The following is a 22,438-nucleotide window of genomic DNA, read 5'->3' as shown; positions in this document are numbered from 1 at the left end:
TTTTGAGGTAATAGGTGAATTGGAGGGGGATAAAGGCGGCAATACTGAAAACAGAGGTAGAGAAAATGAGGGGCAAATTAAGACAGCGACATCCAGGATGGACAAGGGAAGGCCACTGAGGAAAATCAGGAAGGCAGCCATGAAATAAATTGGTAAAAATGATACAAAATTGAATGTACAAATGGCAAATAACGTGAATATGCCACTTTTTAAAATGTAATATGTTTGGATGACAGAAAAAACACAAAAATGAATCTTGAAGATTGCACATTGGTTCTCATTATTTCCTCTGAGGTAGTTATGCTTAATCTAACAAAATACATTTTCCACAGAAGAGGGAGTTTGAGTGACTTCCTTGAGTATACCCAGTAAGTTGGCAAAGGAAGCAACAAAAGAGCTTTCTTCTTTCTGACTCAATTCCAATATTTTTTTTATTTTCAAATAATTATTAAAAGCCCTTACCTTTTTAAATTGGAGGTCAAGTCAGCATTTATGAAATCAAGATGCTTTTAGTTGAATGTTTAGTCTGAAACACGACGAAGACTAATGAGAAATTTTCTTAATTAGGGTACATTTCAAATTTTGATGACAGCATGAAAGACTGAAGGGGGAAAACTGTTATATAATGTCTGATATTTCAAGAAGGTACCAGTCATTCTTCAAAGTGGAAGCTAACAAAACAAAACAACTTTTAAAAATCAAAGAAATAAATACCAAAAACGCAAAGTTGAATTTTATTATGTTATTTAGTTAGTTCCTCCAGTTGTGGACTATATTGACCGTAATGTGAGAATTCCTTTCTTCCATCAAGTACTTACTGTACTCCCAAAATACATCGAAATATTTTCAAAATAGATAATTGAGCCTATGACCTTTTTTCTCAAGGGAGCTAATACCTGAATCAAATGATATAAAATTTAAATCAGGTGTTCAATTCCTTATTCTTTCATTTAATAAACATCTAATCTTAAGTGACTTACTAACTTTATTAAGCCCCCATTTCTTCTCATGTAATATGAAGAAAATAATCCTTGTCTTCTATTTTTTGCTTGTGTAGAAATAAAATGAGATAAGACGTGTGAAAGTGTCTAGTATAAACAGAGCACAAATTAGTCAGTAAATGCAAGTCTTCTGATGGTTTAGGATTAACTTATTTGTAGTATATTTGTGTTGTGAAAATAACATCTGTGACCTATGTGCACAAAGATGTAAATATTTACAGTTAAATGGCCATTGTTGTTAAGCAGGTCACACTCTCCCATGAAGTATAATTGAAATAATAGTCATTTGAAAGTTAAGAAACCTGGATCCTCCTGCCAGCATCACAGCTAAATTTAGTGTGACTTTGAACAATAATGGAAACCACTTTGAGATTCAGTTTTCTGATCCGATCTGCCAAATGAAGCCGCTGGAGTAGATGGCCTCATAAATTCCTTTGTGGCTCTGAAACGCTATGACTCCATTTTCTTATGATTCAATAGACACCTTTGGAACAGGTCCTGTTAGCTTCCACTGTTTGAATTTTTTTCTTTCTGTTTGCAGTGTTTTATGAATATATTTCCTCCTTATCAGTAAACTGTGGAAATAACACTTTCCAATTAATGCTATATCCTCTAATCTGGCTGTTTCCTTTTGTCCAGAAGTATTGCCTTTCCTCTTGCATTCCCAGGCAAGGGTTAAAGCTTAAAATTAGGAGAGGAGTATCACTGCTTAGTCAAAGAAAAACGAATCTAAGTTGTAATGAATCATAGGCATGATTGTAAATGTGATAAGGTCAGGACCTTGGAAAGTCACAGGTTGTACCAGAGATACAAAGGAGAACCAGTAAATGCTAGTATTATTAAAAGAAAGAGAAGTTTATACATCAGCATCATTCAGTATAGTTTTGGGGAAAAGACTCTGACATTCTCCTGGGAGATAAGACCTCCTACTTCTCATATCTACTTCGCTGGTAACCACCAAATTTCCTGGAACTACAAAATGCTATCTTTAAGTATTATTTGACTTATGCCATTATGGGAAATTTTAAAAAATATATCAGCAGTGAGTATAGTACCAAATGTTAACAGTGATTATCTTTTAGAGGGGAACTTATAAGTGTTTTATGTCTGAAAATTAACTTACCTTATTTTTCTGGTAGAGTACTTTTCAATATTTATGTGTGAGTGTGTGTGTGTGTGTGTGTGTGAGAGTGGGTGTGTGTGGTTACCCTTGATGTGTGTGTGTTTGTGGTTACCCTAGCTCTGTGTGTTCATGTGTTTACCCTTGCTCTGTGTGCATGTGGTTATCCTTGCAGTGAATACTGATATATTTTTTTAAATTGGGAATAAAAATAATTTTAATTTAATGATTATTTCAAATTTCTGAAGAGTATACATAGGAAGGGTGACATTATACTGGGATTTAGGAGAATTAGGTTCATACCCCAACTCTAACACTACCGGAGTGATAATGAGCATGTCATTTTTTTAAAACATAAACATTCAACCTGTGGGGTTTTATAACCCGAAATTATGAATATTCTCTTATAGGTGGCTAATGTTTTTTGTTGTTATTTTTATTTTGTTTTGTTTTGTTTTTCTGAGGGAGAATGTAGTATTCGAGATACTCAAAACTGTTTGAAACTGCAGTATTGTATAATAAATTTTGGATTCAGAGTGTTTTTAATTCAAAGTTGAGTTCAAATCCCAGCTGTAAAGTGTTGTAAACTGAAGTGTTTCTTTTTCCTCATTAGTAAAATGAGATTACTAATACCCGATCATATGGATGCTCTTCCAGGTTTGCATAACTTAGGTATGTGTAGTATCTGGTACAAGGCAGTAATTGATAGTTATTATGTTTAGTGAATTATATAAATGATCATACTGAACAAAACAGTCATGAATCAAAAGCATGATGATGACTTGATAAGGAATGGTGATTTTTCTACTGTGATTCACAAATTGTTCAGAAAAAAAATTCAAAATTTGACTCTCATAATTATTTTTGAGTACTGATCTCACTTTTGCAAAAATAAATGGCCAGTAAGTATAGTTCCATGAATTTGTTGTCTCATTAATTTAACAAGCATTTCATTCATTCAGCAAACAGCTATTGAGGAGCCACTAGGTGCCAAGTTCTGAATGACTGCAGTAGGCATGAGGACTAGAACATAAATTACATACTCTACTCTGTTTGTAGTTTGTAGTTTGATGGAAGAGACAGGCATGTAGAGAGAAATAACAAAATAATACAGTGACAGTAAAAATAGAGCAAAGAAAGAAATATTGCTGGCAGAGAGACAGAAGGAATTCATCATAAAAATGAATAAAACTAAGTTTTAAAATGATTCTGTTAGGGATGGAAAATGTAATTCCCTTTCCAGGATTGTAATATATTTTATGAATCTTCTTGCTTTCGTTCTTTATGCACATCATCTTATCAAAGTATTGAGTGCATGTACTTTTCTGATTTTTAGCCTCGATGATTAAGATCATTAACAATAATCCTGCTTACTTTTTAACCTTTTTTTTACATGCTTTGCCCTTAATTTAATTTATCAAATTCTCCAGACGAGATCTTCTACAGGTAATTAAAAAAATACTACTAATATTGGGAATGCTTAATTTGATGTATTTTGTCTTAAAAATATTTCTGATCTACTTTTTAATGATCCAGTGTGAAGATTTTTAACTCTTCGGACAATTTTAACTGATTATAGACTTTTAAGCATATCTCAATATTTTATGTGATGTTTGACATAAAGCAGAATACTATATTGGTTAAGGAAGAACTTGGAGTTTCGTTTTTACAAACCAGGATTGAAACTGTTACAGTTTAATTTTTAAAAAGGTGGAAATATCCTAACAATTGAAAGAAGGCTAACCACTGTAGTTTCTTTTTTCCACTTATCATCCGTATGTGCCAACTTTTCTTATGAATAAATTTTGGTTTAAATTAAAAAAATTAGAATGAAAAAAGTATTTAAGCCTTCAGAACTTCTTTAGTCGTCCTAATTTGCTTTGAATGAGTCTGCTTACCGAGAACACTAGTCACCTAAAGTAGGTAGAGTAGTGCAACAGATTGTATTTCTTGTTTTAATTTAAATAATTCCAATTTAAAAGGATGGCTTTTCCCCCCAATGTCGGTCTATTTTAGTTAGCACAACTTCTGAAACAGTTAAAATGCAATTTTCAGGTTAACACACATTTATTAGTACCTTTTGTTTTTTCTTTAGCTCATCTTTCAAAACAAAACATATCAGTTTTCCAGTGAAAAATATTTAGCATTCCTCATAGAACTAACATGTTAAAGATAAAAAATTGCAGTGATTGTACAGGGAATGAGAAGATTTAGTGCAGAGCTCACAAACTGACAGCCTAGGGGCCCAATCCAGGTGGTAGCTTGGCTTTCTTTGGCATTTATCATCCCAGCCCAAGAGAGGCTGTTTCCTTTAAATGGGGAAATATTCAAGCAAAATTATCCATTTATTTTTTCAGAGTTATGTTGACCTCTGGCCCAGAAGCTTACGTGTTTTCAGGACCTCGTTTAGAGCATCAGCAGAGCTTCTGAAAGATCGAGAGACCAAATACCACTGTAAACAGGTTCTCAAATCACTCACCGATACACACACAGTATATTTATTTAGCTCTAATAATTTATTAAAGACGTCAACCTTATACAAGTAACCAAATATGCCAGAGTTTCACAGATAGTAGAATAAAGATATAAGTAAGTACTTTACACCAGAGCAGTGGAAACAATCAGTTCTGCCTAATAAATTATATACTGCGTTGCCATTTATATTAACGCTTGATTTTTAAGAACAAATATGACTTATTCAGGTTGAGGGCTAGAGTATCCTAGGGAGGGAGGTAATTTCAATCAGAGACATCACAATAAATAAAGGGACACAGATGAAAAAGAAGATGGGGTAGTCTGATTCCATTTGAGTCTAAGATAGGCAATGGGATATAAAGACAGAAAATTCTAGGAAAGGTAGGGACAAATTATGAAAGCCCCAATTAGGAATTTTGACAGAAGCTACAGAAAATTTTTGGTTAGAATAGTAACCAAATGTGCATTTTAACAGCAGAATTCCATCTCTGAAACACACAATTGATAAAAGTTGAGAGTCCTTGTGATAAGGAACTGGTCAGAGCAATCTTTTTTAATATCTTTTAACAAAAGTGCTTATTAAGAGATATATTTTGTATCATGATCTACTACTATTTCTTCCATTACTGCTACTATTACACATGTGCACATACACATGGAAGTCTGAAACAAATTTCCACAAACTTGGGAACACTGTCATTTTCAATTATAACCTATTCTTTTTCATTCTTTCAGAATTGCTTATCAATGACCCCAAAATTGATTCGTAATCCACCAATGAGTCTCGATAATTGTTTTAAAAGTAATTAATTAGGAAAGTACTACAATAATAGTTCAGAGAAACGTGGTGGTGCCTTAGCTGAGAAAGTATCAATAGGAATAGAGAAGAGGGACTATATTCAGGAAAAATTTTCTGAGAGGAATTTTTCGGGGCTTTGTAATGAATCGAATAAGGAGGATAAGAAAGGGGTAGAAATCAAGGCCTTTCAGCCAAGTCAAAGTGTGACCCTGATAAAATAGAGCTTGAAAATGATCCCCTTAGAATAAATATGGTATAATAAATGTGAATTTCCCTTAGCCTACCTTGTGATATCAGAAACTGAAACACTTATTTTTATATACCCATGCTATAATACTTTTCTCAATACTTGATTGGTATCAGAATGCCTAAATCTTCTGAGCATTGTAGCAACTGTCTTTTCAGGACTCTGTGTTGAATAAATCATATATTCTGGCTTAGAAATCATTTATCAACCTTCGGTCATAGTTTCAAAAAAACACATATTTATAAGAATGACATATCAAAATAGTACTTTTTAATTTTTTAAATGAGAAACTTAAATGTCAAAGCAACATTTCTGTGACAAATTTAATGGTGTAAATACTAAGAATTAAAATACTCAAAGATATTTTTCCCACAACCCCTGTAATCACCTCCTTGTACATATTTTATTAACACCATGAATTGCAAAGGGAAAAATTATAGTTTTTCTGCCTTAGTTTTCTAGCATGGCTGATTAAAGTATCAACCATAATATTTCATAAATGTTGCTTCCTTCATTTTTAGTGTACAACATAATTTTTCAGGACATAAATTCTATGCTGAATCAGTTCTTTCTTCTGTAAAACAGTAGTAACTGCTCAGCAACCACAGATCAATGGTGTAGTCCAGTTCCTGGATGATTATGGCAAGAGTGCATCATAATAAATTCAGATAATTCTTGCTTGGTTCTCCAAACCCTAGTCTAAAATATCCCATCACAAATTGTTACTCACGACAATACACAAGGAATTTCTCAACTACTGCCAGAATTTTTTCTTACACGCTTTCAGACAAATAAAAATGATTCCTCTTTTTAATCACAAAAGAGGAATTTAGAGTGTATATTGGTTTTAATTCTGTATGCAATGTCAAGGAACGTGATATTTATGATGATTCAAATAAATGTTAGTCTTACTAGCATATATACATTTATATTCACTTTTGTAAAAAAAAAAAAACCACATGCTAGTTCTTAATGATCTGTGATAAATGGAAAAATTAATAGGTCATATTTAAATTACTTTGACAATTCATGTAGCATAACCACAAGTTTCTAACAATGCTCATGAAGTTTAATGACATATTTTATGTGTATGTATTTGTTTATTTAGCCCAAGTGTTAAAAAAAACTGAGTGTCAAATCAGGAGTTAGGCTGCTTGGTCTTGAACTCCAGCTCACGTACTTAAAAACCAATGACCTTGGATTAGTCACTCATCCTCTATGTATGTGCCTCAGTTTACTTACCTGTAAAGTACATATAAGATAGTACTACTTCATTGTGTTGTGAGGATTAAGTGATTATGTTTATGTATGTGTGTAAAAATATGTATATAACAGATATATATAAAGTCTAGAAGAATGCCTGACACTTCTAAGTCTCTTACAAGTGTTAAAAGAAAAACAAAGATGTTCTCTTTGTAATATTTTATTGAAGAAAATATATTTCCTATTCATTAATTTGACTTATATCTTTCTATTTTCTCTTTAAAAGAATTTATGTGTTACACATGGGGGAAAAGTGTGAAATTAAATATACAGTTGAACAAGAAATAGCATGCTTAACTTCAATTGTTTCTATTTATTTTGGCAAACATTTTCTTTATCTCATTACTTGCATATGTTGGGATCTGAATGAGTAGGCACTGGAGATATGACAAGATAATAGATATATAGTCCAAGGAATGCATAGTCTAGTAGGAGAACTGACATAACTATGTAATTAATACACAGTGTAATAAATTCAATGAATGGGCCAGTAGACACTGTGTTAATATTGTCTCAATGAAGACAAGACAACACCTGGTCCAACCAATGTTAAAATGATATAATCCAGGATTTGATACTTAGCTCTGAAGGCCCAGAGAATTACTGTTGACCATGCTCATGGATCCTCAAGCTTAAGGAACAAACTTATGCTTTCTGAATAAGACTGAGGTAGACTTTGGAATACCAGATTTTAAATTTTTTTCACTCAAAGTCACATAGGTCAAAATTTTCATGATCAGTGATGGATCACTGATTGGAGAAATGTGGGAATAGAGATCTTAAAACCATTTAAATTATAGCAAAAAATCTAGGTAAGATATAGTTAAAATTGGATGATGGCAATGAGAGTAAACAAGAAGGGTCCTATTTGGGACCCTTCTACAAAGAGTGTATTTGAGGTAGAATTTGATAATATATGATAAGAGGAATATAAAAGAGCGAGAACTATAAGAAATCTCTCAGACATTTCTATTTTGTTGACAGCAGCAGTGATAGTGACGTAGTGTCAAGAAATAAAAAAGAAACAACAGGTCTATGGAAGAGAAAAGAGAATACTGCAGATAGTATTTTCCAATTTGAACGTACTGATTTAAAGTGTTACTCAGCCAATTATTGAAGAGTTCAGTGTCTGACTGGAGCTCAGGTAAGAGGTTAGAGTTGGAGATGGGGATATGCTTACCCATACTGACTGAAGGCATGGGAGTAGTTTAGCTCCCCTAGAGGTAAGGTGTGGACTGACAGAAAAGATGGCTGGTACAAACATTTAGAAAATGCTAGCAATTAAAAATTGATAACAAGGAGTGATTAGTTGAACATTTGTTGCCCTTTTTGATCATTAGCATTTGACAATTCTTGCTATTTGTGGAGAATCCATAAATGTATAGAAAGGGGCCCTGTTGTGTGCTATGAAAGTTAAAATGGAACAAATGTTTCCTTTCCCCTCTGCCTGGCAGCACAAGGATGGAAATGTGGTCAAAACTCATCTAACAAGATATTCCTAATTATGGCTTGGGATAGCGAAAGGCAGATTCAAGGACACTGGGTTTCCTGAAAGTCCATCAGTGCCCAGGTAGTGAGGAATGGCTGAGATGCCTGTGGCAGGGATCTAACAGATTGTTTTGAGGGCTATGATCTTTATATAGTCGTTTTGTTGTCCAGCCATCCTTCCAATAAATCACTTTTTTCCCAAGTTAGCTAGAGCTGATTTCTGGCTGTTGGGTACAAGCAGCCAGAAGAAATAAGAGTTAGAAATATAAGAATCAGACATCTCTGAATTTGAGAAAGAAAGTACAAATGTCACAGGAAGTCAAATTAAATGATGAATTCTTTAATAATTGACTATTCTTTGGGATAATATTTTGACAATATAATATTCAGTTATTATGTGTATATTGTCTCACTCGTAATGTCATGTCCTGCCTTTAATAAATGAAAGAAGTTTACTCAAAATAATTACTGAACACCTACTATGAAACTACTAGGCAGTGAGAACATAGTAGTGAACCAGACAAATCAGTTCTCTGCATTAGTAGGACCTGCATTTTGTTGTTATTGTTGTCATTGCTGTTGCTTTTTTGTAAATATATTGTCAAGCCCCAGATAGAGACCAGCAGTTAAAGCTCTGTTCTCTATATTGCCTGCTTAGTATACACAGCCATGCATTGACCATGCTGTTAGACAATGTTAGACTTTATTTTTAATTGAGAAAAATTCTTTGCAAATCATTGTCCTTATGATGTCTTATTTTTTTCTTGTACTCCTTTTGTGATTCCTTTATCCCATCCTGCTGACTCGTAATTAGTAACACTACTCAAAGTTAAGTAGGCTCCAAGGAAAAAGCTAATAAATGCCAAGTTTGAGCTTCATTAAAAATGTGGATTCACAATGAAATACTGTGACTATAAATCAGTCTTCCTGATTTTTCAGACTCTTGTTTGTTGGCATGCTAGAGTTAATTAAGATAGTATAAGACAGAAGGGTCTTTTGTTTTTAACTGAAGTTTTAGGATAACTCTCTAATTTTATCTAAAATCCATTCATTTATATCAGAGAAAGTATTTGTATTTTATATACAAATTTATTAGAGATGCTAATAACTTTTTACTATTCTCTTAATATTTCAAGATACTGCTTTCAGTGTCCTCTTATCATTTTAAGAAAGATCCTAATGCTATAAAGAATTTGTCGTTTCAGAAGTAACATTTCTTCATATATAGTTTTTCATATTGGTCACAGTTTTTATAAGATATAAATTCTCAGAAGAAAAAAAGAGAGAAAAATCTGCATATTTCAATGTGTTCATTTCAAAATTGAGCTCAATGAGTAGACTTCACTTGACATATTTACCTAAGACATCTTCCTTATTTTAGAGAAGATAATGTAGGCTACTGATTTTATCGTGAAGAGTCTTGATTTGAATTCTTCTAAATTTTAGTACTGTGCTTTTAAATGGCACCTCAGAAGTAGGTAATTTTTCTCCTTTCTTCCTTCTTTCTTTTCTTCTTCCCTTCCTTTTTGTTATTCTTCCCTCAATAGTATGTGTGCATGTACTTTTAGTTACTTTACCTTTCTTCCGTAATTCATTAGTAGGAAATCTCAGAAACAACATTCTCTTTTCCTTCACATTCCTCCCCGTGTCTATTTACTTTGGTAGTTTTTCAGAAAAGCACAACCATTTGTGTATTCCTGCCTAGGAGTGACCCTCACCTGGGATTATCATCCTGTCCCATCCAAGACCCCACCCCACATTTGGGAAAGAGTGTTTACAGGAGAGCGAGGAAATTGAAACCTCCATCTTAGCCAACCAGACTCTTAGACCAGATATGACAATCAGTAAGAGAATAGAAATCACAGCCATACTATCTTCACCTATGCAGCTGAACTTGTGACCAAGTTTTCTATATCTATTTTTGGCTTCCTTTTCATTCTTAGGGATTGTATCGTGTTGAAAAGCATGGACTTAAAATCTCTGCCTCTACTACTTTCAAAAGATATAATCTTGGATAATTTACCTGCAACTCAGTTTCCTCAGCAATGGAAGACATAACAATAGGGCCTGTTTCATGGGCTTGTTGTGAGAATTACATGTAATATTACAAGCAGAGAAAATAGAATGGTCCCTGCTACATCGTAACAGCTCAACAAAACTAAGCTATTCTTCTTCTCACAGTGATAATAAAAGACTTTTATTACCTTCTAGATGAATTATTTTATTATGGAGTTCTAATTACAAGGCCTTATTTTTTTGAATACTTGCATCATATTCATCTTTTTAAGTACAGTTGGCCATATCTGTGAGCTTTTAAAGTTTTCACACTGGAGTATGAAATGGAGTCAAATTTGTTTTATCTAATATTTAAGATGTTTGCAGTCTGGCCCTGTCAGCCATTCAAGCCCCAATTTCTAGAGCGTACAAACTAAATTTCAGATGACTTACTAAATATGTTATAAATAAAGTTTGGGCTTTCTCGCACTATTGCTCAGAAAGATCCTATTTCACATGCACTTTAATTTATCTGCATGCATTTCAAAAGATTCATGATCAAAATAGATTATAAAAGAAAAGAGCATATAAAAGAGATTAGCATAATCTAATATATATTATCGACCCAGGACACAGAATTTTGAGAGGAATTTCAAATATTTTTAACTTAATTTTCCTAGTAGTGTTCAGATCAGTGTTAGCCTCATTTATATAAATATATATATATATGTGTGTATGTATATGTAAATATATATATAAATTGAATCTCACAAATATTTTTGCCACTTATAGTCAATAAAGGAAAGAGAAATAAAAAAGGACTAGAATCTTTGAGAGGTTAAGTAACTTGCCTGAGGACACACAGATAGGGATGTGAACTACAGTGCTGCCCACATAGCTACTGCTGAAGGTAAAGCTGAGGACAGAAATGAAGCTGAATACCTTTTATGCCTTAAAGTTAAAGCCGAAGTTGGATAAATATTAGGTATATATTTAATATTTTGTTTGATTTAATCACAGTATATTCATTTCTTGGTATACTTCTTCCCTCTACCACCACCCCGAGACTCCGCAATCTGAGCAATTCTATGATATCTGTGCAATTGTCTCCAGTTTGACTAATGATTCCATTTTTGTTTTGACTGAAATGTGGGAATGACACAGTCTCATATATTTCTTGGTATTCTGATCTTTGTTTTCCAGAATGAGTTTGATTTTTTTTTTTTTTTGTATTGTGGATTTCCCTAGAAATTATGTGACACTGTTCTTCCCACCCTTGCCAGTAATGTAAACAAATCTTGGTTTGTGAAAAAGTTTCCTCTTCTGTTTAGTCATATCATTATTTTCATGATGTGTGTGTTGTATGCCTTTCTATCAAGTTGAGGATTTTATTAATTGTTATTTTAGCAGGAAGCATAATATGAGGTGTGTGTGCACATGTGTGTGTTTTTATGTCCATCCACCATACTGAATATGCAAATCTTACATGAAATTTCGTCCTGATTTCTTATAATTTATTTACTTCATAATAGTATAACATGTAAGTCAACTTCTAATTCTGTGCTTTATATTTCAAAAAGTCTTACCAATTAGTTATTTAATATTTTTACTAACATTTTGAAAATCCTTTCCCCCAAGAGTTTTGAGGTATAGATGGTATGTTTTAGATACTTAAAACCCTTGGTTTCATAACTGCTTAGGATCTGAGGCATGTCATGGCTGAGTGGCCTTGTCTTATATGCTTAAGTCCTGGGAGTCAGGGACTAAAACCTTGGGCTAAATAATAAAACATTCTGTCTTTTACAGAAAGATGGGTGTGAAGAATGAACCTATATACGTTTCCTGTAATTCTGAAGGAAATCATATGTATAAATAATGTCAGTTAAAATTCCTATCCCGGAGTCATTCTAAACTAGATTATGTTTTTCTTTTATAAACTCTGTGCCCTTGGACATGTTTCTTAACCACTTTGACTTTTGTTCCTCATCTAAAAGTAGAGACAATACTACTTCTTACCTCAAAGGAAAAATTTTTGGTTTCAGATCTATTTGGAGCCTACTACCTTCACCTCAGGGAAGTAAGAAAGACTGACAGGTTGCATGTTCTATCTTTCCCTAGCAATTTTAGAGGGTAACCACAAAGCCTAAGAAAAGACAGGTAACAGAGATTCTTTGTTCTTTTGGCTCCTCATGCTGAGAAGCTGGATGGACGCAGACAAGATCCACAAGTTTCTTCTAGGGGCAGAAAAGAGAAGAAGCCGGTCTATTTCATAGTGGATTGACACGTGTGTTTCCATTGGTAACGATTATTTTGGCCGAGGGATATCAGTGTTAGTACAGGATACAGTGGGACTGGCCAAAGAAGAAAAGGATGATAATTATGTGCTTGGAACTTGTCTTAATATAAACCAAAGGAGGCAGAAAAATAATTTAGTCTATAATCCACCTAAGATTGTTTTCTTCTCAATTTGTTATATGTGAAGGGTTGTAAGTAACAACCTCCAGTTATCACAGTACACTATGCTTTACCTCAGTATGTTAGATAACTATTTCTGTGTCTAGCACACATATATAAAACACACCAAGGAATGAATTAATAGATTGCTAAGTGAATGAGTATTATCATACAGATACTATCAAGATTATATCTTGGACAAATTATGCCATTCTACAATAGTGCAAAGAGTAAAATAGCTAGAAAGAGTGCTGAGCCCCTAGTGTAGTGTTTGCAAAATGAACTCTCAATAAATGCCTCTGAGTAAAAGAATGAGGGATCCCTCCAAGTTGTTTAGATTGTTTATCTACAACTTAAGGGAAATGCAGAGAATATTGGCAAATCCAAGAGATATTTCTTACTAGGGAATTCTGTAATCTTGAGTTGTTAATACATGAAGTAAATATTCTTTCCTTATGAATGCTAAGTATTTTATATAGCTTTGAAATAAATGAAAGTACCTCCAATTCTGCATATAAGAAATGTTGACAGGTCATCACGTGTAGTGTGAGATCACAGAAGCACATTCGGTGCTCTAGAGTACAAGTGGAGCTAGTTGCATTCCTGAAAATGTTTAATCAATGATGAAGAATAAGCACAAATAAATTGAGAACTAGGCAGTTTAGAGTAAATAAAGTGCTTGGCTAACACAGTTAATTCTGTGTATTTGTTTCATGTTTTCAATATGTCAAAAATAGACAATACAGAAAGAAGTTTAACTTGGCTACACACACAAGATCTTGAGTCTATTAAATTTTCATGTGCACTCAGAAGTTTTGACTCACAAAAATCCATCCTTTAAAAATTAGCCACTCTTCCATTTCATGAAATTAAGAATAACATGAGTATTGTGCATTACTCATAAATGCTTGAGACACATTCTGGCTACTCTTGAAAATTATAATCTGTAAGGAAATTTTTAAAAAGAAAGATGCAAATTTAGTGATTTCAAATACATTCATAATCTTGCTCTATCAGCAATATTGCTGCTAGTAATGCTCGGAAGTTCATGACAAGTCTGGTGAATGGCTGGAGTGTAACACAGCTGGTTGGTTATTTTGGCTTGCTTAATGCTTTTCCTTGAATATGTGACATTCAGCTAATTATATAACTAAATATCTGACTCAACCATAGAGCAGTTAATTTACTGACCACATGTGGACATGGCATTACTCTTTATTTCCAGGAAAAAAAGTATATATTCTCTCAGGAAGATGAAGGCGCTGGATTCTTAGAGCCAAAATGCATTCTATTTTATGATGTGTCCTTCTGTCTTGTTATTTTCAGTACCTCAATTACCATCCCTCACAAAGCCTGGTTGGGTTGTCCTCAGGTCCTCGAGGCTCTACTCTTTGATCTTCAACCACTTTTATTTAGCACCATAATCATTTAGGATTCTTTAATTGCATCAAATGTTGATATGTCTCCTAGATCAACCTTATACTTCAGAAATGTTCTTATTCTATTAGCTTCTTTTTGCTTTCAAAGGGGAAAGTATTCATCTCTCAACACTCAGCTTTAATTAGTGAACATCTTACTAGGTCTTAAGAGATGCATGGCCAGACAATCAAGAGTGGATGTTGGCGAACCTGGGGGTTGGAGAGGGACTTTTAAATACATGATAAGAAAAAATAACTAAAAATATAGAGCAAGTAACTAATGATTTCCCTGAAAAGATAATTCATCAGAATATAGTTTTTACTTTCTTTAACTAAGTTGGTTCTGGTTACTTTTACTATTACAGAGAAAATGAAGTGTAGATATTGCTTTTTTACAATGAGAATCCTCTAAAAGAAATTGCTGAGGAATTGCAATAGCAGAAAGATATGTCTGAAGCCAGCTCCCCTGACAGGAACATGTTAACAGTAATGCTAACAAATGTTCTTTCAATTTTACCTGAAGAAGAAGTGTCAGTAATAATGATGTTCAGAATACACTTTTCCCCACAATATTCAAATTCATGTTATAATCAGCTAGATTAGAATTTTGGATTAGTTTTAATATTTGTGTGGAGCACATTTTAGGACTTTAAAAATTGTCAGGTGCTTAATCTTGCATGAGTTTAACAATAAGGTGTGCACCTTGACGTGTTCCGGTGTAGCAAATCTTTTTCCAGGCAGTTCTGTTTCTAATATTCTTACCTTGCAGGTAAGGAGTGATATCTTAATTAGTGGTATAAATCATGTGTAGAAACAAATAAGTACTCTTTAATATAATATCTGGCTATAATTAAATGTATATTGAAAATATAATGATCTTTAATCCATAACTTCTAAATAATATTGTGTTAATAATTTTTTCTCTTACTAGCTTATCCTAGATAACAAGGAATTTGAGATGAAAGATTGTTGTTGTACCTAAATGTTGTCAGAGATCTAGTAAGTAATAATATATGTTAATTAAGAGAGATAAGGAAGGATATATAAGCCAGCACTTTTAATAGCAGAACACCACTTTACTTTTTAATTAAAATTTAACTTGTTTGAGAATTTAATTATTGTGACAAAATGCACAAGGAAGAGAAAACTGAGAAACTTTCATAATGCAGCTAAACCTGCAAAAATGCAGAAACAGGGAATCTGTTTATTTTCCCTTCCCTTGAAAGGCTGATAAAAGGAAAGAAAATCAGAGACTATTTTTAGTGTGTATGTATGTGTTGTGTGTGTCTGTATTCATGAAGGTATAGATGGAATAGATTTAAATAAGTTTTTTCCAATACAGTAAACTCTTATTTGTTAAAAATCTAAATTATCATTTATCGACTGATTAAAATCTACTGTTTTTTAACAAGTGAAAAGTAGGTTTCTTTTTTATCTTGTTAATTTTTAATTTTTTTTTTAAATTTCAAAATATAAAGGGGGTACAAATGTCTTTGTTACACGGATACCTTGTATAATGCTTAGGTCAGAGCTGTAGTGTGGTTGTCCATGGAGTAGTGTTCATTGTACTCCATCCTCCTTTCCCTGTTCTTGGCTTCCAATGTCCTTTACAACTTTTGTGCCCATAGTTTAGCTCCCAATTATTAGCAAGTACACATGGTGTATATTTTTCCATTCCTGATATACATCACCTAGTTTAATGTTTTCCAGTTCCATTCAAGTTGCTGCAAAAGACATTATTTTATTCCTTTTTATAGCTGAGTAGTAATCCATGGTATATACAACATTCTCTTTATCCACTCATGACTTGGTGGGCACTTAGGTTGATTCTACATCTTTGAAATTGTGAATTGTGCTGTGATAAACACTGAAGTGCAAGTGGTTGGTTTTTGGTTTTAGGTTTTTGTTTTGTTTTTTTTTGTTTTGTTTTGTTTTTTTGACTACATTGCCTTTGGGTAGATATCCAGCAGTGGGATTTCTGCATCAAATGGTGGGTCTACATTTATTTCTTTGAGGAATCTCCGTTCTGTTTTCCATAGAGGTTGTACTCATTTGCAGTCCCAGCAACAGTATATAAACATTCCTTTTCCCTGCTTCCGGCATCCATTGTTTTTGTCTTTTTAACAATGGTCATTCTGACAGGGGTAAGTTGGTATCTCACTGTGGTTTTAATTTGCTTTTCCATGGTGGTTAGTGATGTTGAGCATTTTTTCATATGTTTTTTTGCCATTTGTCTATCTTCTTCCAAAAAAAAAAAAAATCTGTTCATATATATTGCCTGCTTTTCAATGGAGTTTTTGTTTTTATTTATTTTTTCCTTGGTGATTTGTTTGAGTTCTTTGTAGATTTTGGATATTAGACCTTTATCATATGTATAGTTTGTGAATATTTCCTCTTTTTCTGTAGGTTGTGTAGTTACTCTGTTAATTATTTCTTTTGCTGTGCAGAAGCTTTTTAATTGAATTAGTTCCCATTTATTTATTTTTGTTGTTGCTATATTTGCTTTTGGAGTTCTGTTCATAAATTCTTTGCCCAGACCAATGTCCAGAAGAAATTTTCCTATGTTTTATTCTAAAATGTTTATATTTATATTTAAGTCTTTTATCTATCTTGAATTAATTTTTGTACATGGAGAGAGATAGGGGTCCTATTTCATTCTGCTGCATATGGCTATCCAGTTTCCCCAGCACCACTTATTGAATAGGACTTCCTTTCCTCAATGTATGTTGTTGTCTGCTTTGTAGAAGTTTTAGTTAGTTGTACATAAATGGTTTTATTTCTGGGTTCTCTATTCTTTTCAATTGGTTTATGTCGCTACTTTTATACCAGCACCATGCTGTTTTGGTTAGTGTAGCTTTATAGTATAACTGAAGGAAGATAATGTGATACCTCCAGATTTGTTCTTTTTGCTTAAGATTGCTTTGGCTATTAGGGCTGTTTTTTGATCCTAGATGAAGCTTAGAATTATTTTTCTTGCTCTCTGAAATATGGCATTGGTATTTTGATGGGGATATTAAATCTGCAAATCATTTTTTTTTGGTATAGATATTTTAATGATATTGATTCTACCAATCTATGAACATGGGATAAACTATTTTTTTTAAATCAAGTATACAAAAATCCATGTAACAGAATCAAAGAAGCATTACAGAATGGTTAAAGACAAATTCAAAGTGCTTTCTAAAGCTTTATTTTAATACAAGAATGGAATCAGGTTACATGAATAAAATCAGGCCCAGGTTCTTTTTAAGGTCATTTGGCTCTATTGGAAAGAACAAAACATCATATTCTGTCCCTTCCCTACACATGCATTCCCTGGAATGCATATGACATAACAGGAAAACAAGCATTTGGTGGATGCCCTCAAAAGAAACAGAAAGGGTGATATTTGATCTTATAGTAAGGGCTTTTCTGCATTAAAATCTCAAAAAGTCATATTAAATATAATATGTCTATTTTTCTTATTTTTTTTTTCTCATTTTTCTTCCCCATTTAGGCCTATAGAAGACAATTTTAAATATGTTTGTGAGAAAGTAAAATAAGGAATTTTACTTTTTACCTAACCTCAGAGTATAGAAAAGTCAACTTTATTTACTTATGTTTATAAAGTTGTTGAAATGACTTAAGCTTGACAAATGTTACAGACTATCAAGTCCAATGTGTTTTACTTACTTATAGAATAGCATGTGATTTAAATTCTGTACTGCACAATAGAGCCCTTGTGAATTTACCATCATCAGTTTACTTATTATAAATTTACATTGTGTGGTTTTATGAAGATAACTACAAAGAGTATTCTTAGACAACAGGTTGAATTAATCTAAATGACAATTTGATCTCTATAGTAGAGGTGCACATCATTATTGAAAGCAATATTCCTGCATGTGCGGTGACTCAGTAAAAATATAATTTTAACTGAAAGATTATCTTTTGTTTTCTTTTTTTTAACCTAGTTTTAAAAAATGCTCATTCCCCATTTTTTTCATGCACACCATTTATGAGTGAATGTTTCATATTTACTTTTTGCTTATCCATTATTATTTTTTCCTCTTCAGGTGTAATCTAGCTCCTGTGGTGGAGTTTGCTGCAGATGTGGGAACTAAATCAGATTTTATTACCATGAATCCATCAGTTGTACAAAGAGCATTTGGAGGCTTTCGAAATGAGAGTGACAGAGAAAAATTTGTGCACAGACTCTCTATGCTGAATGACAGTGTCCTTTGGATTCCTGCTTTCATGGTCAAAGGAGGAGAGAAGAACGTGGAATGGGTTAATGCATTAATCCTTAAGAATAAATTGAAAGTGCGAACTGCCTATCCATCATTGAGACTTATTCATGCTGTCAGAGGGTAAGTGACTGGAAAGGGCCAGTCTGTCCTTGGCACAATGGAACACATATAACTAAACATTTTTCCTACACAGGAAAGAGCCTCGGTAAAATCCCCAAGTGGATATATGTTTTCGTTATTTTATAATGGTTACTCTATTTACAAACTTCAGTTTAGTTTATGGGCCATATTGTTTTAACTCATTCTCTTTCTTGAAAAAGCAAATTGTTAAACTTGGCACTTACATATGTCTAATCATGAACACACTACTGATTTTTATATTTTTTGTGCTACAGAGTTACAAGAATTCATAAATTGATGAGTTTTGGGTAAGAGAACTACAACAGAAGTGCTAAATGGCTAGTGGGCAATATTGTATAAGCATAAATGCTAGATATATTTAAGGAGCAATTAAGTCCCATCTGTAGCCAAGAGGCCTGCTAGTGAAAGAGAAGACTGGCTGAGATAAAAATGTCTTAATTCTTCCCCCCAAAGTCACAGATGCTGTTTTCATGAATTAAGTCAATGTTTCCCTTGCATCGAGGAAAGCAAGCTCAGAAAAAAATATATAAGAAATAAACTCTTCCTTAAAAGTAAAAAATGACCAAAAGGCCAAATTCACTCGTGCACATATACAGGAGCATAAAATAGATAATTTGCAGATAAGCAATTATGCATATCTATTGAATGTGTGCTGAGTGTCAGATACTGCAGATACAAAAATGAAGAGCTGATCACCATCTTTAAAAATGCGTAGGCATCATGGTGAAAACAGTGGGATATGAAGTTCACTCTTGGCATAATAGTGGAGCATGTTGTCAGGAGTGTATAATTTGTCCCTCAGGTTCACGAAGAAGCTTGAAAAATGGATTTAACATTTGAACTGGACTTTAAAACAGAATAGCAATTGTCAGGGAGGAAAAAACCAAACAGAGAGAGAATAAGAAAGCCAAACAGAAGGAAATGCTATTGCATCATTAAAGGAAACTGGGACAAAGAAACCATTAAAAGTATAAGTAAAAGTATGGAATAAGGGAGTCCGTTGTGGAATATTAGAATACAAAATTGGAGAAGTAATGAGATCTAGTTGGGAAGTGAATCGGTTTTGTCCTGTATAAATTACAGTTTGATGTCTGAATTTGAGCGTAAATCTAACTACAGATACTTTTCTAATAAGGACAAGGAATGTGCTAGAGGCACAAAAAACAATTAGACTTTGATTAATTTACTCATCAGAAGATAACGATGTAGGACAGACCAGTGGACATGGAAAGGAAGGGCAAGTTTAAGGGACAGATTAAATACAATAGAAGTGCTAAAAGAAAAAAGTTTCCAAGCCCAGAGTTAAAAATAGTTTATTTCTTATACTGTGATAGGACTTGGCTAAGGTGTTTTTATTTTGTTTTGTTTTGTTTTGTTTTGTTATTGAGATAATTTCCTGCTAAATTTATCATTTCCTGTTTAAACCTTGAGATAGTTTCTTGTATTGTATTATTCTGCACACAATTAAATTGCATTCTTATAATTAGATCATGGCTATTCAACACTAATTCTTTTGGTGTTTGACTGGAAGTTGCAACAAAATAAGGTAAAACACATGAATTTGAGGAATAAGAAGTAAGTATTATGTTTTTAAGTTAAAAATATTCCTAGTAATTACAATTTGACTCTTAAAAAAAGAGTCAAATTACATCTTACATCTTAAGAGTTAACTTTACAGTGAATTGTGTTGAGAACTCAAACTTTTAGTGTTGAAGATTCTGAGAAAAACTTAGAGATCACTTTCTGATCTTGAATACACACACACATATGTACACACCACTCTCTCCAGTGATAGCTGATTAAGATTTAAAAACAAATACTCTGAAGTCAGTATTCTCTGACTGGAAAACTAATGAGAAAATTTAAAATTATTCTGAATTAGTACTTTTGTTTCCGAGATTTGGGTTTATATTTCTTAATTCAATACCAGAAGCAAAACATGAAATAAGAGGCCTGTTTGAAATAGCATATTTTCAATAAGTGAGAATCCAAGTAGAATTACATACAATTAACAACAGTGAATTTCCCCCTTAATGTGTCAAAGAATTGAGTTCTAAACTGTGACCAAGGATATAAAAAGTAGCTCTGGAGTAACCTGTCACCTTTCAAATGGGATGGAAATTTGTACACATGATATGTGTGAAAGGCCATTTCATTTATGGAGTTATTGAAATTAATGCAGTAATGCATGTGACTTAGCATTTGAATATAGTGTGTATACTCTATAAAGCTACTAGAACTCTAAAAGAAAATAAGGAAATGTGAACACTGATGAAACAAAGATGATTTCTGTGCTGTGAAAGCAACGGCAAACTCCCCAAAGACCTGTTCTTTAAGTATCTGTTTTACATCTCCTTTGACTTCTCTCTCTGAAACTGAGAGTTAATATAGTTCAGCAAAACAGTTTAAAGAGTTTCAAATCCTCTGTTGATTACTGGAAACTGGTGGCTCTCATAAAAGGTTAGAACACCGAGGACACATATTTTAGGGTGGGCATAATCACAGTTGTTAAAAGGCAAAGGCCCTTCCAAGTACTACAATCACAAATAGAAAGCTTAAGTAATTTGGAAAGCAATATTCTTGAACACAATGAGAATCATTTAGGTAGTTTTCATGTGGTCAGGCTTTATTATTTAAATTTTTTTCTCTCTGAAAATTATGATGCCTTACTAACTTTTAACACCCATTTAAATTTAGGATTTTTTTTTAAACTTTAAAAATGAAGCCATCAATCACAAAACTTGAGGACACTCTTGCATTATATATTATTGCATGGTCTTTCTTCAAAAATCACATTAATTGACCCAGAAGGAAAAAATGTACAGGTAGATTCATAATTTTTATAAATCTTGCAAAATAGTGAAAGGGTAATCTACTGTGGAGAAATAAAATATATAATTACAAATTTAAGAGAATACATGAATGCGTTAAAATGGTGTAGAATTGCAACATTTTTATTGATATTTCTTCAAAAGAACATGGCAAATGTTTAAGAATTATTTAGGAATTTGATTTCCAAGGAAGGTCAAAACAAACCTCTTCTATTCTGACTGTGAACAAGACTATTTAAATACTGCGTCTCAGATTTATGACCATTAAAATGTGGGTATTGGCAGGTATTAATATAATTATACAGATTCCTTTGGATTCCTAGTTTCACTGGTTCTTTACTTTTGTTGTCCTTACACATGGAAATATTCAAACTGCCACAAAAAACTTTTGTACTTAACTATCTTTAACATATTCAGGAATATCTTCTCTCTAACCTCCTAGAGACTGACTTAACTTTTAATTATCATGGTAATAGAGATAGTTTACTAACATATTCCTTAAGTCATTTTCACTTGGAATTTAAATATTCTTTGTATGTTTCAAGACCATAATTAAGTTAACCCACCCTCATCTAAATGTTTTCTTGGCAGTAAAAGATATATACACACATTTACACACACACACACAAACAGAGGTAAATATTATATAAAAAGGGTAGATGCTTGTTACTGCATTACTCCCTTTGGATTTCTACAATTATTAAACCTTTTAAAAATGTATAGCTCTTTAAATATGTAAATTGTGGAAAACCTATTCCTGCAGAAATATTCCTTTGTGGCAAATATGAAAAAAGAATAGTATACATACATATATACTATATATACACTTGATATATTCTCTCTCTCTATATATATGTATATATAAACACAAAGAGAACTTATATACATATATAATACTCCATATATTCTCTTTCTATATATAAAATCTGTATATTTTTAAACTATATATATATTTTATATATACAGCACATATATAT

General features: G+C 32.7%; 1 protein-coding gene across 1 annotated transcript in view; it reads left to right on the top strand.

Annotated features, from left to right (window-relative positions):
- The window catches only part of ST8SIA4 (ST8 alpha-N-acetyl-neuraminide alpha-2,8-sialyltransferase 4), an 88,773-nt gene that overhangs the window by 28,239 nt on the left and 38,096 nt on the right, over nt 1-22,438 (top strand). Inside the window, exon 4 of the mRNA XM_069492514.1 lies at nt 18,316-18,609. Coding sequence (XP_069348615.1) covers nt 18,316-18,609 — 294 coding nt within the window. The remainder of the gene's footprint in view (nt 1-18,315; nt 18,610-22,438) is intronic.

This window comes from Eulemur rufifrons, chromosome 17 (assembly GCF_041146395.1).
Source record: "Eulemur rufifrons isolate Redbay chromosome 17, OSU_ERuf_1, whole genome shotgun sequence".
Taxonomy (NCBI): domain Eukaryota; kingdom Metazoa; phylum Chordata; class Mammalia; order Primates; family Lemuridae; genus Eulemur; species Eulemur rufifrons.
This window is presented reverse-complemented; position numbering and strand designations above follow the sequence as displayed.